Here is a 17,243-nt window from a genome sequence, read left to right as displayed (position 1 = left end):
GAATCAAAACGCCCCATAGCTTTAAATCTTAATAAGTTAGTGAGGCGTTTTGCTGAACAAGATGTTAATCGCCACATTCAGCTGTTATCGGCATGCCAACTTGATGCTCTGCTCACGGATGACTCGATGAGCATAATAAACTGTTAAGATGATGACCTTACGTGTGTAAATATTTTTTTTTCTTTGTGGGCGCTGAACTGTTCCTTTGATTCTTTTGATATATGATAGTAATTACTTGTCTTTCAAATTTTGAAGGAGGGTGAGCAAGCATCTTGTGGAACATTCATCATTAACTCCTCCAAAAATTATAGTTTATTTAATAATAACACTGAATATGTGAATCATAACAGTGATTGACAGCTGATAGGAAGTATATGATTGTTAATAGTATCATACTAATTTAGACAAAAATCGACAAGACAGTTCATTAATATACTTATTGCAGCAGTCTGCATAGATTTGGTACCCATGCTGGTCTAAGAGTGAGACAAACTCATTCAGTTATTGTTCAGTTAAAATTAATTAAATTAAGTCTGCCACCTTATATATTTATATTTAAGGCTTTACTGATGTGCCACAATAATGTTACCTATGTTGTTGAGTTAAAATAAATATTGTGGCTTTCCAAGTTAACATTGATTGATATGACTGTGATTAAATCAGCATATACTTCTGCCAGGGGATGCCACCCCTCAAAATCTCCTGCCACCCTCTTGCCACCCCATGAATATTTTTTTAGATCCGCCCCTGCAGGTGAGGGTCTGCCTACCCTGACTGCACGTCGCTGCCAAACAGTAACCTGGTTACAGCAGTAGATGGCAGCAGCAGTGCGTCATGGTGCCGGTGTCTCCAACAGCTGTTCATTCTGACACTGCAGACAGCTGCTGCTCATTATCTAAATGAGTTTGAAATAACGTGCATTTCAACTGAACTTTTCCATTTGATATTAACTCATTTACATATCACCATGCACTGTCTCTTTCTATGAATCCTATATGTGTCACAGGGGAAGTGAATCCTAAAAGCTGTTCCAAATAAATACAAAAAAATGGAGGAGCAGGCTGGGTCAACAAAAAGAAAAGTAGTTAACAACAACGAGTAACAAACTGGGTAGACTTGGAGGACATAGGAGACGAGGGAAATCCAAGAATACAGAGAGGGAACCAGGAACCAAACTATGGAAACACTGACGAAGAACTGACAGAGAACACGGGGGAAAACAGGCATGTATACACAAAAGACTAATCACCAAGACAACAGCTGGGGAGGGCATGCAGAACCCATGTAACATGGCCCATTTACAATGATGGCTCATTTGCTCGAATTATCAATATTGTTGATTGGTGTGCATTGTCCCTGTAAAAATAAACAGAATAAAATACTGTACGTACAGTGTGTCCGTGTGTTTACAGTATGCCAAATATCAGAAAGAGGAAGGAAGACAAGGGAGTGCCACTTCCTCTGCTGCCTCAAATGATGTTCAGGAGGGCAAATCACTCAGGGCAGTGGCAAAGTCCCATGAAATATATGCCATGTCACCCTGTACCGGTTCCATAAAAAGAGGCGTGTGGTGCAGTGGGTTGTGCGTTGGTCTTCGGATCAGGGGGTCATAGGTTCAAACTCCCCTGCAGTCAGCATGTCGTTGTGTCCCTGGGCAAGACACTTCACCCCAAATTGCTCCTGTGGGGATTGCCCACAGTATTGAGTATTTTAAGTCGCTTTGGATAAAAGCGTCTAACATGTAATGTAAAAGAGGCTGAGGTTGGAGAGTGTTGTGGAAACTTTCACTCGTCAATGATCCGGAGATGTACTAGTAGTAATAATAATAATAAAACTGGTCCGATGCAAACAGAGTTGTCTTGTTGGTTCTTTATTTGAAGTGCTTCAAAGGTACATGTCATACAGAGTACAGAGCAGTCTGCAGGAGTGTACACAGTGGGCACTGTGTCTGTGTGTTTTATAGGGACCATGGCAGTTTTGCTATTTCTGTAACTGTTGCTGTGCAGACAAAGAGAGATAAGACTTTTTGCTGACTGTTACTGTATCTTGCAATGCCCTTTTGAGGAACAGGAACTGTACACGTGTGATAGTGACAGGAAACATCTGGGTGCGATGGTGTCTGACCCTTAAGCATAACAAAAGCTCGAGCAAGGGACTGAGTACTGAGTACAGTGTGATCATATAAGTGTTGCATTTGGTTTTACCATATAAGGTAACATAAGAAATTGCCACTACAAGAGTCAGGGATCAAAATCACCCCAAAGAGTAGGCTACTGGACAACCAAGAAGGTGTTCTCAACAGAGCAAGAGATGCTTTTGAGAGACGGAGGCAGCTGATTTAGACTATGGTCTCAGCTCAAAGGAGGAAGGTCTACATCATTAATGTAGAATAGGCTATCTGTACAGATGGAAGTCACTTTTACACCAGCCACAACTGAATCAGATTAATTTCATCTGGTGTTCTGTTTTAAGTTCTGATCATTGTTCATTGTTTGTTGGAGGATGTGTGGAACCCCATTAAAATCTTGTTGCCTTAAAATTTGACAGCTTTCCCTCTTTTTTGTCATGTAGTGTGAAAAAAGGTAACCATTATTAACATGTTACAACCGTCCCAGGCATGTGTTACAACTGTCCCTGTACACAGGGATGGTTGTAACAGTTGAGTTTTTAAAAACAAATACATTTTCCAACCTGTACTTATTTCATAGAAACACCTTAAATACATTGTTTCAGTAGTTCACACATGGAGAATGTATAATATAGCAAAATGGCTATCCTAGTGTAAATGTTTTTTTACTTATTGGGGGAAACCAAAAAAGTGTTAAAACTGTCCCTGGTCTCCGTAGCACAAAATGAAAACACTCAAGTAAAGTACAAATACCTCAAAATGTTATTTTAGTATAGAAGTTGAGAAAATGTACTTAGTTACTTCCCACCTCTGTTGGACAATCCAACGGGAGGGAAAACAGAGACAGGAAGTATATATTAGCATTTACTATACATTCACCTATTATTTGCACATACTGGTGTGCTGTAAACACCATCATTTGACAAGCTTTGATGTCTTAACTGTTATTGGTTTATCTGTGTGAAAAAAAAAGATCAATATTGTTGATTGGTGTGCGCAGGGCCGCCCCTGGCCAACTTGGGGCCCCAAGCGACATTGTGAGATGATCCCCCCCAACCGACAGGAGTGAAAACAATTGGCTACTTTGCAAATATAATTCCTGTTTATTATTATCAACAGTTACTTTTTTATACAGTGAGGTACCATGCTGCGAATGGATCTGGCCCTTCCTACATCCAGGACATGGTTAAACCGTACACCCCAGCACGTGCACTCCCCTCTGCATCAGCCAAACAGCTCGCTGCACCCGCACAGCGAGGGGTATGGATGCAGTTATGATAAATATATTAATATATAAACAAATGAAAATGGACCCAAGTTCCCATCAGCAAAAACACGTGGGTTTGCTATCCTGGCTCCAAAATGGTGGAATGAGCTCCCCATTGACATCAGGACAGCAGAAAGCTTACACATCTTCCGGGGGAGACTGAAAACTCATCTCTTTAGACTCCACTTCGAACGATAGAATTACTAACTAAGCACTTATATACTAATAAAGGGCTGGCTTATCTAAAGCCAGTTGAGTAGCACTTGAAATGTTTTACCTCTATGAAACCTGATGTACTTATATGATTCTGTTTTCTTCAAGTTTGTATCTTGTTGGTCGAACGCACTTATTGTAAGTTGCTTTGGATAAAAGCGTTGGTTGAATGCAATGTAATGTAATTTATGCATTTCCTGCCAAATACTAGCCTCAAAAAGATTAAAATATAATTAATGCAAATAAACTACTTCTACTAATGTTAGGAACCTTGACTCAATAGTTTGGAGGACCCAAATGCACAACCAAGAGAAAAAAAAAAGTTTGAAGAAAAATAATCTTTACTTGCAAAAACAAAATCACTCTTTTAGAGGAAATAACAAAAATGAAAAAAGTAAAGCACTCACATGGAGGGAAAAAGGCAAAACACTGAATCTCTTTAAGCAATGGCTTGGATCTGGCTTCTTGGAACAATGAACAAGACGAACCGACAAGGGGAGACAGGACAATATATACATGAGGTAAGTGGGCACAGGTGGAAACAATCAGGGGCGGGGCAGACACTGACGATGGCGGGAAAAGGAACCAGAGCAGGAAGTAAAGGGACCTGGAATGAGACAAGTTGAGTACAAAATAAAACAGGAAGTGGAACTTAAACTAAACTAACATGAACATGACGAACACAAACATGACAAAACTTAACATAATTGACGGGACACTACAACTAATAATCATAATCATAATCAATTCATTAATAAAAATACTATATTGTTTTATTATAATATAGTTGTAATATAGTCAAGACAAGACATGCTTATGACATGCTCAAAAACTGATATTTCTTAAATCTGTATTCAAATGTAGTTCCCTCTGTCAGCAATGTATCAACAACTACACACACATTTCTATCAGTATTTCTCTGTGTTGTGGTTGACATGATGATGACTGTTAGGAGTGAAGGGGAGAGGCTGAACATCACCATGAAATGTGCAAATTGAAATAAAAATGAATAAAAGGGGAAAAAATGCTCCATGTTTTTTAGGCTGTAAACTTTAACTGTTATGTAAGCCAACTAGACAGACCGTTTATCACTCTTCCTCCTGTACATTAGCAGATACAAGGCATAACATACTTGAATGAATGTTAAATAAAGAATGCTGGAAATAACTGAATCTCCTTTAGCCTATATGCTATGCAGAGACTGCCTTCTTCATGTCGCGAATTGCAGCTGATGTTTTAATATGGCAATTGGCAATTTGACTTATACAACATTCGCAAGTTGTACATTTGACTCATACAATAACCGACCTTCGAGTGATGCTCTAGTTTCTGCATGTTTTGTTTTTTGCGCCAGACTGAAACTATCTTTTCACCGACATCTCTTCACACTAGTGGCCGTATCAAAGCCTGATTGGTCAGATGTCGATTCATTGCAACGGTGTCGGGTTACAGACCTGCTCCCCTAGTCACCTCTCACTCTCACTCTCGCGGGGGGTGCGCGGAGGACTGAGCGGAGAACTGCATGGAGAACTTCACAGCTGAGGCCCTCTGGGCAGGGCCCCCTGCATCCTGCGTGATTGGCCTGTAGGGAGGGGCAGGCCTGATTGTCCCTGTAAATAAAATGCTGTACGTACAGTGTGTGCGTGTGTTTACAGTATACCGAATATCAGAAAGAGGAAGGAAGACAGGGGACTGCCACTTCCTCTGCTGCCTCAAATGAAGTTCAGGAGGGCAAATCACTCAGGGCAGTGGCAAAGTCCCATGATATATGCAATATCACCCTGTACCAGTTCCATAAAAAGAGGCGTGTGGTGAAATGGGTTGTGCGTTGGTGTTCAAACCCCACTGCATTCAGTGTTACGCTCTCCACATGCTTACAGGATTGAACTCACAATGCTTAACACAGAGAGTATAGTTTAGCTATAGCGAATATACCATGTCGTATTACCAGCGTGGTAAAACGACGAACTGGTGAATACTGGATGGAGGAACCGGGTATATATGCAGGTGAAGGTGTGTAGTTGTAATCCGGATGATGAGCAACAGCTGAAGGGATGAGTTGGTGGGAAACAGAAGTGGGTAGCCACGCCCAGCCAGAAACACAAACACACATACAGACAGACAAAAACAAACACAAAACAAAGGGGAGAAGAAGGAGGGGGAACTGAGGTTACCTAATGTAACCCCAGCTTCTATGAGTATTGGCGAAGCCCTCTAAGGCTATCTTGGATAATCCCCCTGCGCACCCGCGCAGCACTGAAACACTTGTAGTCCAAGCCCACCCAAAAGGTGGGCCCCATCCTCGGGCCTCTTTCCGGTATAAATAGGAAGGAGGCCCGACAATCTGCTCCCATACAAAATAACTTTTCTTCAGCTATTCGTGGAGCCACTGGGGCCTAGCACTTAGAGGGCTTCGCCAATACTCATAGAAGCTGGGGTTACAGTAGGTAACGCTGGGGGTCCTGCCAACTCCATGTCCTGTCCCGTTGGGGATCCCGCCGACTGCTCTCCTGCCGGGGGTTCTGCCAACTCCATGTCCTGTCCCGTTGGGGATCCCGCCGACTACTCTTCTGCCGGGGGTCCTGCCAACCCTGTGTCCTATGCCGTTGGAGGCCCTGCTGAATACTCTTCTGCCGGGGGTCCTGCCAACCCTGTGTCCTGTGCCGTTGGAGGCCCCGCCGACTACTCTTCTGCCAGGGGTCCTGCCAACCCTGTGTCCTGTGCCGTTGGAGGTCCCGCAGACTACTCTTCTGCCGGGGGTCCTGCCAACCATATGTTCTGTGCCGTTGGAGGTCCCGCCGACTACTCTTCTGCCGGGGGTCCTGCCAACCCTATGTCCTTTGCCGTTGGAGGTTCTGCCGACTGCTCTCCTGCCGGGGGTCCTGCCAACCCTATGTCCTGTGCCGTTGGAGGTTCCGCCGACTGCTCTCCTGCCGGGGGTCCTGCCGGCCCTGTGTCCTCTTCCGTTGGGGATCTTGCCGACACCTGTCCCACCGGCTCCGGATCCTGTCCGGTCGACACCGGCTCCTGCCCGGCCTCCGGAGCTGTCCGGTCTTCGCCCTCGGGCCCTGCCCCCTGAGTGCCGCGGTCCTCGCCGTCGGACCCGGCCCCCTGACTTTTCCTGCCGCTGCCTTCGCCCTAGTGCCCGGTCCCCTGGGTTCGCCCGCTGTGGTCTTCGCCCCTTTTTGGACTCTGCCTTGCCCCCGGGCCGTCTGTTGGAGGATGTGTGGAACCCCATTAAAATCTTGTTGCCTTAGAATTTAACAGCTTTCCCTCTTTTTTGTCATGTAGTGTGAAAAAAGGTAACCATTATTAACATGTTACAACCATCCCAGGCATGTGTTACAACTGTCCCTGGTTGTAACAGTTGAGGTTTTTAAAAAGAATACATTTTCCAACCTGTACTTATTTCATCGAAACATCTTAAATACATTGTTTCAGTAGTTCACACATTGAGAATGTATAATATAGCGAAATGGCTATCCTAGTGTAAATGGTTTTTTACTTATTGGGGAAAACCAAAAAAGTGTTAAAACTGTCCCTGGTCTCCGTAGCATAACATGAAAACACTCAATTAAAGTACATATACCTCAAAATGTTACTTTAGTATAGTAGTTGAGAAAATGTACTTAGTTACTTCCCACCTCTGTTGGACAATCAAACGGGAGGGAAAACTGAGACAGGAAGTATATTTAAGCAATAGCTCACGACCAAGCCCCCAGGAAGTGCGCCGGACTCAGATGAAAATATTTGTGGTGGCCAAACGGCGGTACTACACTTCCGTTTCGTTGCCAGGCCCAGAAACACTTTTTTCCATTGACTAACATGGGGAAAGAGTGGTCTGTAAATCGTTGGATAATTTTTTTTAAACTAAATAAACTACCCAGTATGAACACTTGTATAGCCCTTATTAAAAACATTCGTTCCTCAAGTTGTACAAATGTGCTAATAACGTTATTCTGAGTTATTTCCCTCTGCATTATGAACGCGCATCCAACCCATGCGACCGCGCCGCCCGGCACGTTCATGTTACGTGTTCAGCACTACATGCGTTTATCTTTACCCATGGATGCACAATAAGAACGGACCCATATCGTCTTACTGCCAGCCCACGGAGCTGTAATAATGGATATATTGCACATGTTTGCTGTAATTCATCATTTGTAAAATATTATACTCCATGGGCTGTATGATTACATCTTGTACCGTAAATGTTGTATTAAATCAAGTTAATATTACCGACGTTAAATTAACGTCCCTGTAGCTTCTTATTGCACTAAGAAGCTTATTGAACTGTATATATATATAGCCTACAGTGCAATAATTATTTCATACTAAATGAAGCTCTGTTGCTTGGATATCACTAGATCCTGTTACAGCGTAATATAAGTACATAACGATTGATGTGTACATTAGCATAATTACTAGCTAGCCGCTAGCTGCTAACTGCCGCCTCGTTAAATGATCCAAGCTGCTTTCCTGGGTTCTAAAGTGCTGTGAAGCAGCCTGTTCTCTGGCTTCAGTCTGGGTGGAAAAGCCATCTGCACTGCAGTGCAGAGCTCTCTGGGTAATCTCTCCTCCTATTTAAAACACTTTTGCCGATTTTTCAAGCACTTTTCAAACACTATTCCTGGCTTAAAAAGCGATGTGCATCACCCTGGATCTTCAAATCCATCATAATAACAATCCATTACCATCCTGTCATGAACGCGCGGTGCTGTTACATGTACGCAAATTGACGTGCTTGATGTGAACGAGCATTTTGGTTAAAGTTGCGCATGCGCTATGAGTGCACATACGGGTACTTCTCAGGCATGCCGGGTAACCTGTGACGTTTTGTTCTCTCAAAAGTTGGGCCATTTTATCATCATGCGCTAATGAGCAACTCTCATAGGAATGAATGAGGCCCCGCCTCCCACGCTGTATCCAGTTCTTATTATACATCCATGCTCACGACAGGCCGTGATATATGCCCTTAGCTGTGATATAATGAGCATATATCACGGCCTGTCGTGAGCATGGATGTATAATAAGAACTGGATACAGCGTGGGAGGCGGGGCCTCATTCATTCGACCCAGGGGGCCGCAGATTCACACACACAAATTCCATGTGTTGTATGTAATTATTAACAAATATACTAAGTCTGACTGACATCTTCATTGACATTTTACAATCAAAGGGAACATCCCCAAAAAATGGGAACGTCCTCTAATAAGCTCACTAAACAAATATCAGTTCACAGAAATGTTATTTTATTTTTACAAGTGGCATTTTGTATTGAACAGGTTATTAAAGAGTGGAATAAAACTATTTTTAAACTATTGGAAAGCACGGAAAATGTGTGTGTATTGAGATTAACCATTAAGATGACATACACATGAAGTCATAAACACTAACCCAGACATTAGTTGGCTAACTTGAACCTAAAAGACTTGTAGCCTGTCTCTGCATTCCCCTCATTCCACAATAAGGGGAATGTCCACAGAGACACCGTTCAGCCCGCACTCTGCTGTTCCTCAGCACCACTCCCCCTCCCTCCTGCTGAAATTATGGATGAAAAGCGTAGTAATCATAGATAACAAGGCAGGGTCTGTGACAGTTTGTTTTCATTTCAAATAAACAAAGTCTTGGTTTTAAGAATATTAAACTTGTTTCGCCAAATTCAGATGATAAAAACAACTTTTAAGCTTGTAAAGGCATAATTACAAGCGGCAACTTAACGTCAAAGCAGGCATAACAACAGCCAGTTTTTCTTGTGAGGGTTTCCCCGGGAAACAAACACAATACACACAAATGCGTTACAGATTATTTGAAATCATGTACGCAGCTCGCGACGTAACTAGGAGTCTAGTGGACGGTATCAGTACTACAAGTAAAACAAATTAATTGTATTAATTACGTTGTTTATAAATTAACCTGAGGGCCGCAAAAATAGGAGGCGGGGGCTGACTGCGGCCCGCGGGCCGCCATTTGCCCATCCCTGTTCTAAGCTGTTGCTTTGCGCGGCGAGAATATTGCTCCACTTTCTCCGGTCCCCGAGATTGGGCTTCCAGTAGCTCTGGAGAGAGCTTTCGTACCTGTGGCCACTAACGGTCATCATTTCTCTGCTTTGTTTCAAGACCCGCATCAGAAAGCTTTTGAATGGTGGTACTTTTCCAGTTGGTCTACCTGCTCTTCACGTAGCTCTGCATGTCTTAGTTTAGGTGCTTTTTTTTCTGGAGATAGGCACTGCTCAGTCCATTCCTCCATAGTATGACCCCCCTGAGGTCGAAGTTCATCTTAAATGTTTCCATTTTATGCTTTGTAAGTTTGTTTCGTAACGGAAGAAATGTAAATATATTTATAAAACTGACAAGTCAAATCAAGCAATCTGATTGGTCGATAGCGTTTTTGCGGACCTCTTTGATTACAGATTTGAAAACATCGTTGCTTGCTTTAAAAGTAGCACAATTCATTATGTCAAACCTTGGAAAGTATCTAGATACCCCTGCCCTAATGCCAAAGGAACTGCGCACTGAATATGTTTTGCAGTTTGATGTCTATGTCTGGACCGCTGCGTAAAAAGGAGGGTTTCTGCCCCGTTACTTCTCTGCTGTTTTCTTGTTCCAGTTTGAAAAGCAAACTGCAGGCAGTTTGCTTTTCAACCCAACGGTATACCGTTTTTCTCAGACGCGGAGGGATACTGACTTGTTGTGAAAAGTAACTTACAATTCTACCCGTGGTATATGCTTAGTATATCACAGCTAAGAACCAATCAGATTGCTTGATTTGACTTGTCCGTTTTATATATTAGCATTAACTATACATTCACCTATTATTTTCACATACTGGTGTGATGTTAACTCCATACCATAATTTGACAAGCTTTGAAGTCTTAACTGTTATTGGTTTATCTGTGTTCATTTTTTAACAATGCAAAAAACCTTAGTCAAGTGCTGGCGTGGTTCCATGCTTGTCACATTTTATTCTTGCAGCCATTCAAAGTGTGGCATCTTTGGTTTGATTATTTAACCCATAATGGCATCAAGTTACAGTTAGAGTTACTTCGGAGGAAATATAAAGAGAACAGTTGCAGAGTCAAGTTAGATATGTGGCTTTAGTTTCCTTCCTAAGAAAAAAAAGTGAAGGTGCAACAAGACCAAAATAACATAGTATTTATTAACCAAATTCCTCGCCTATGGCATTTGCGTTTTGGCAGTGGGAACATTTAAATATGCTCGCGCAACAACATCTCTCATTATTTACAGCAAAGCAGAAGTGGCATATCACCGACTTTATAGCAGCTGATCCAAAGCATCAAGAGCAAAACCATCCCAACATTTACAGAACTACTGATTTGAGGAAACAGCTGAACGATGAGGTGAGTATCTGCTTCTGAATTATATATCACTGTAAGAATATATAATGAGTATCATAAGGATTTATTGAATGTCTTATTGAGTTCAAGGGTACTAGCAGCATCTGAACATATGAATCTGAACATATGAATCTGAACATATGAATCTGAACATATGGATCTGAATATATGGGTCATTCCAGAATTGGAGGACAATTTAGACACCAACATTTTTGAAAAATTAACCTTTTATTTCATTCTTTTTTGTTATGTATTTAGGAAAAACAGATAGTAAACGATCAAAAAAGTGATTTGCCCGGCTAAGGCATCACATGTATATTTTTCAATGAAGAATTAACCCTGTTACTCTAATTAAAGTAACAGGGTTGAAAATCAATGCTAATTTTAGATTTTACCTCAGGAATTACTGCTGGATGTAGCATGTAATGCTACTTTCAAGGCAAGGACAAACTTGGATATTTAATGAAAGAAAGATCACTTTGAATCTAATGTGCTTTATTCTGATAATATTAGTAACAGGGTTGAGTGGGTTAAAGTGCCACATTCTTTTAAGACTGAACAGATTGTAAAAATATGAAAAATAAAAGAGAGGACTTATCTTTGGTCGACCCATGGCACTAGCACATGGCTTGCTGATGTCACTTCCTGTGTGCCCTTTGATTTACAGTTGTTTCACTTCCTCTGCCAAGCTAAAAAGATTTGGGTAACAGGGTTGAACCTCTATGGTTGAACGCATGTTGAGGGACACACCTTCTGTGCAAAATTACTGTTATTTAAAATATGTTTATGATGTAACAAATTGATTTTACCATTACAAGAGGCATATATCAATAGAATAATACCAACAAAAGTAAATCAAATCCCTATTTTAAATGTTACATTTGACATGCAAGTTGGTCACCAAGAAGCGGGGACAAGAGAAAAAGGCCATTTTAGGGGGTGTTCAAGAGCTATTTGATAATTTAAATAATACTTTGAAACCACTTTTTCTACAACTTTATATACATTTAGTCTCAAGACAAGTATGTTTAACACAACAAGTGCATGTTTTAGCTTTTTGGGCATGGATTATTGGATTTTTTGTATGGGGGACATGAAATGTCTTCCAATTCTGGAATGACCAATAAATGTTTCCAAACCCTGTCTTCATTCTACACCTTTTCTATTCTATATTTCTTTTTAATTTCCTTTCTTAGAGGTTTCAAGTTTCAAGGCTCAAGGTTTGGATATTGTCATTCTACAACTCTGGGTTACCCAACAAAATGAAAGCTCTAGTCCCTGCATGCTGAACAAGAAAGAAACAAAACATAGTTATGAGCTCTCATCTCAAACAGTCATCACCTTAAACCCAAAGTGAACGCTGCGTCTGTTCTCTCTCTGTCTGAGTTCTGGCCTCCACAGGGATCTTCCCTGACAACCTTTAATATATCCGTGAACAGGATTTTTTATTTCAGTCGCCAAAGGAGATTGTCCAATTTAGGTCCCTGATAAGTGTGTCTCTTCTATTTGGAGACAAAAGGCGTATTCACACCGCAGTACTTTTCCCACTTTAGTTCCGATATAGTTCAGAAATGTTGCGTTCACACCAAAAAGAGCCGGAACTAAAAGAGTTCATCAGAACCTTTTTTACCCCCTTTTCAGTCCCTGCTAGAGAGCAGAGACTTTCGTGGGAGAAAAAGGTTCCTATGTCTGATTGGCTGGGCGGATTGCAAACCACGCCCCGTAAAACTCCCAAAAGGTTTTGTGAAGCCGCCATTTTATTATCCTCGCATTAGCATTATTAGCATTAGCATTAGCCTAGCGCACAAACGCAGAGAGACTAACTTATAGCAACACAAAAATAAAACATGGGAGCGGTGGAGATGAGGACGTGTCTGCGTTCAGGCGATTTACTCTGAAGGCTTCAGTAGAAGCTGCTGGGAGTCCCAGCAGCTTCTACTGAAGCCAGTCCCCAACTCCGGGGACTTCCGGCCGGGGACTCCGGGTGGCAGTATACGCCGTGAAGTGGTTTGCGGCCTGCCAGTAAACCCAAAGCAGAAGAAGAAGTCAGCGGCTTTATTTGACTAATCCTCCCCCAGGGACTTATTCCGGTGTGAACGCGATCTGTACTTTAGTTCATCAGAACTAAAGAGTTCTGATGAACTAAGTGGGAAAAGTACTGCGGTGTGAATACACCTAATGTGGTTCTGTTGGCAGGCCATGGTGTCCAGCAATCATTGGGCCCTTAGCAGCTGAGTGTGAAGCAGTCAGGATGAGAGTCAGTACCTTGAAGTCTGAAGCCATGGGTCTATGCCAGAAAACGCTGGAATGCTCCCTCCGAGTTGTGAGGTAGTGAAGGAGTTAAAAAATGTTTGCTAATGGGCAAGAGGTAAAGTAGAGTGTGAGATTGACAGGCAGATTGAAACAGAAGCAGCAGTAATGCATGTGTTGGTGAAGGGGGAGTTGAGCCCGAAGGCAAGTCTCCCATTTACCAATCGTTCTTCGTTCCAACCCTCACTTAAGATGATCTTCATGGATTAAGTGAAATGGATAATTTACTATCCACCTCTTTAGTGTTTTTTGCTCCATTCCTTCCTTCTATTCTCCCTTCCTCTAAACTAGTTAAACAGTGTGTATTCAAATGTTGCACACTTCAGAGGCATTTTGCCTGTGCTGGATTCTCTTGTCCCAAATGTGAAATCCATTGTAACAAACCTGGGTGTGCGGATTGAACCTGATTTAAACTGGACAAACAGATCAATTCTGTGGTAAAATCCAGCTTTTTTCAGCTAAGAATTTTAGCAAAGGTCAAGCCTTTCCTTTCGTTTGATGACTTTGAGTGAGTAATACATTGTTTTATATCCACTAAACTGGATTACTGCAATGCTCTGTACATTGGAGTAAGCAAGGCTTCCCTGTCACGCCTACAGCTGGTCCAGAATGCTTGCGCCTCCTTACAAGGACAGGCAGGCGTGAACATATTACGCCTGTACTCTCCTCTTTACATTGGCTCCCAGTCAATTTTAGAATACAATTTAAAATGTACTGTTTGCATACAAAGCCCAAACTGGTTTAGCCCCACCGTACCTGGCAGATCTTTTAAAACCATACACACCCACACGGTCATTGAGGCCTGCTGACAGACTCCTTCTGGTCGTCCCTAAATCAAGGTTAAAGCAGCGAGGAGACAGAGCCTTTGCTGTTGCAGCTCCAAAGTTATGGAACGAATTGCCCCTCAGGGTTAGACTTGCTCCAACTCTGCCTGTTTTTAAATCTCGTTTAAAAACCAAATTATTTTCCCTGGCATTTACAGACCAGGAAACAGGTTTTTACGTCATGAGTTATTCAGTCTGTGGCTTCTGATCTGGTTTCATTGTCTCGTGTTTTACATTTGTTTCATGTCCTCTCTGTTTTTTATGTATTTATGCTATGTTTTTTTGTACAGTTGTTGATGTACAGCACTTTGATCAACTCTGTTGTTTTTAAATGTGCTATAGAAATAAAGTGGATTGGATTGGATTTTGTATTAAACTATTCAGGATGTTTTTAAATATTTTTATTTTTATTTATTTTTATTAGTGCTGCTGAAACACTGGCGTCCAGACTGGAGGCCCTGCAGTGCCACTTCACCTGGGATCTAGACCTCAGCAGGTCCTTACTTTCACGTTGTAGGGAAAACTTGTTAGACATTGGTACAGAGAATGGAAACAGATGGCTGGGTCACATCTACAACATGCGAGGGTTCTTTCAGTACAAGCTGGGATCCAATGAAGACGCCCAAAGTTTCTTCAACCAGGCTACAGAGGCCTTCAATAAGATGAGAAATGCAGATGAGGGCCCCTGGTTGGTGGTGAACTACGGGAACCTGGCTTGGCTGCACCACCACCTGGGAGACCAAGCAGAGAGCGAGGCCTACCTGTCAAAGGTCGACGCCCTGAATGAAAAATACCCATCTCCATCCCAGGAGGAGCTCCACCCAGAGATCTACGCTGAAAAAGCCTATACGCTGATGACGTTTAAGGGCGACATGAACCTGATTGCAGATTACTTCCAGAGAGCCATCGAGATGCAGCCGGACGTGGTGGAGTGGAACAGCTGGCATGTCTTAGCGTTAACGTATGCTTCTAAGTACAGCAGCACAGGGCTGGATGATGACATCTTTAACATAATGAGAATTGCCCAAGAACAGGATCCAGAGAACTTGGACCTTGCTGCTCACTATCTTTGTCAACGTGCTCAGAAAGGAGAAAGTATTGAAGATGAAGCACGTGAGTTAGCCACAAAGGTTTTGAGAAGTCCTGTCGGCAGTTACAGTGGTTTAAAACCATTGCTATGGGTTTACAGAAAATATATATCTGATGATGATGCCATTGATTTGGCAGAAGAGGCTCTGCAGAACCATCCAGATGAGCGTTATCTGAAGAGACGTGCGGCTCTCTGCTACCAAAAGAGGCTCTTTTTCAGTGACAGTCCCCCAACGACAAGCATGCTAGACAGAGCAGTCAGTCTCCATCAGGAGGTGATTGCTCTTTACCCTGATTCCTCACTTATGAGGAAACTACACCTTGCTAAGATATACACACAGTCACATGATGGTCAGGCTAAAGCTGAACAGATTTATCAGGAACTGCTAAAAAGTGATCTGGAACTTGAAGATAAACAAATGCTTTTCAACTACTATGCAAAATATTTACATTTCCAAAAACAGGATAGCAAAATGTCAACACGATATCACATGAAGGCAGCAAAGATACAGCATCAATCCTTCTTTCGTAAGAACAGCATCGAACTTCTGAAGAAGATTAGAGACAAAGGCAGGGACAGCATGTGTGGAGAAATAAGGGAGTTTCTGGCAAACCTGCAAGAGCCATATTGTTCTTAACAGCTCAGGGAGAACAATCAGAGAAAAACATAGGTATTGCACTGCCTGAAAATAATCTATACTTATTGATTGAGCTGTGTACTTTAAAGGCAGTTTCAACAAGTGTCTGCACATAATTAGTAGACAGAGGCTGTTTAAAGATATATCTAAAAGCTTATGCACTGAAAAACTGTCAGCAGTAGTTATCTCGATTTAGGAAACAAGCCAAATCCTTTATAACACTGGTTGTTGACATGTTGCTTTCATTAATTATGTGTATGTTTTCCATGTGCACTGTTCCTTCTAGAAAAATACTCTATGACCTATGAAATGTGCTTTGCCGTAAGCTTTTATTTGTGTAATATAAAAATGTGTGATTGGTATTTCAATATATTATGGATGTATAACCTCAATAGTATTGCACGATGCAACTGATTGTATGTCAAGAGTGCCTCTATACTGTAAAAAAAAAACAATAAAAATGCATTGTGTAGACCAAGACATGTACTTGTTTTTGGTTTCCTGGTTTTTTCAAATGTTGAAAAAAAAAGTTTTATTAGTCCACTCAGGTGGTCAGTATGCGTCTAAGTTTGAACTGAAGACATGTACATTTAAAAAAAAAGATAAATAAAGATGTGCAAACTTAAAATGACAATATAATAACTTAAGTATATTGATTTACGGCCTAAAAAGATATTGCAGATGAAGTATTTTCAAGAACAACAGTACAGTAGCAGTAACCGTATGAATTGTAGTTTAAATATAGCCAGTGGCGCATGACGTCCACTTTAGTGGACAGGTGATTAATCATAATTTCCTTCAAACATAAAATCAATACTTTGACAATTTATGAATTATATGATTCCTTAGTTGTTACTTGATGTCACCAACATTGTTATACCTGCAGGGGGCGCTTTCAATAAAAGGATTGGCAAGATACTAGTGATTCGGTCCATCTGGCTTTCTGTCGTCTATCTTGGTTTTAGAGAAATGTATCATGCACTTACACTGACTTTCCACTGAGTGGCAGTGTATGGGAGGATGCAATAGGGTCCTGTGTAGTGGCTGATGTGCAACTATGCCATCAAAATTCATGCATATACAAGAAAACACCTTTTGAATAGCTGTCCACTGTAGTGACCTCTATTCGTGAAATACATGCATATACGCTATAGAACATGTAGCAGTACTGCACACAAGGTGCCTAAATGTTCCACTTTGAAGTCAACAAGGATGAGCAATAAACACAAACAGCTGTATGAGAATTTCCCCCAGGGATAAGGGGTGATGAAAGACAGTGCTCCTATAAAAGAAGATGAACTTTTATGTGAAAACAAGTGTTTGTTTTTTTAGTTCAGCAGTACCCTGTCAACAGGAAGTGGTATCCAAACAGTAACCTGGTTACAGCAGTAGATGGCAGCAGCAGAGCGTCGCGGT

The 17,243-nt window shown here is 41.7% G+C and overlaps 1 protein-coding gene across 3 annotated transcripts in view; it reads left to right on the top strand.

Annotated features, from left to right (window-relative positions):
- The window catches only part of LOC307035274 (interferon-induced protein with tetratricopeptide repeats 1-like), a 36,386-nt gene extending 20,081 nt beyond the window's left edge, over positions 1-16,305 (top strand). For 2 of the 3 annotated variants that reach the window (XM_079674387.1, XM_079674388.1), the window contains 2 exons: positions 10,857-10,969; positions 14,525-16,305. In XM_079674387.1, the coding sequence (XP_079530513.1) occupies positions 10,965-10,969; positions 14,525-15,827 (1,308 nt within the window). In that variant the 5' untranslated portion in view covers positions 10,857-10,964 and the 3' untranslated portion in view covers positions 15,828-16,305. The remainder of the gene's footprint in view (positions 1-10,856; positions 10,970-14,524) is intronic. The other variant, XM_079674386.1, reaches the window with a different exon arrangement.
- Positions 16,306-17,243: the final 938 nt, after the last annotated feature.

The sequence above is a fragment of the Notothenia rossii genome (assembly GCF_949606895.1).
Source record: "Notothenia rossii genome assembly, chromosome: 4".
In the NCBI taxonomy this organism is placed as follows: domain Eukaryota; kingdom Metazoa; phylum Chordata; class Actinopteri; order Perciformes; family Nototheniidae; genus Notothenia; species Notothenia rossii.
This window is presented reverse-complemented; position numbering and strand designations above follow the sequence as displayed.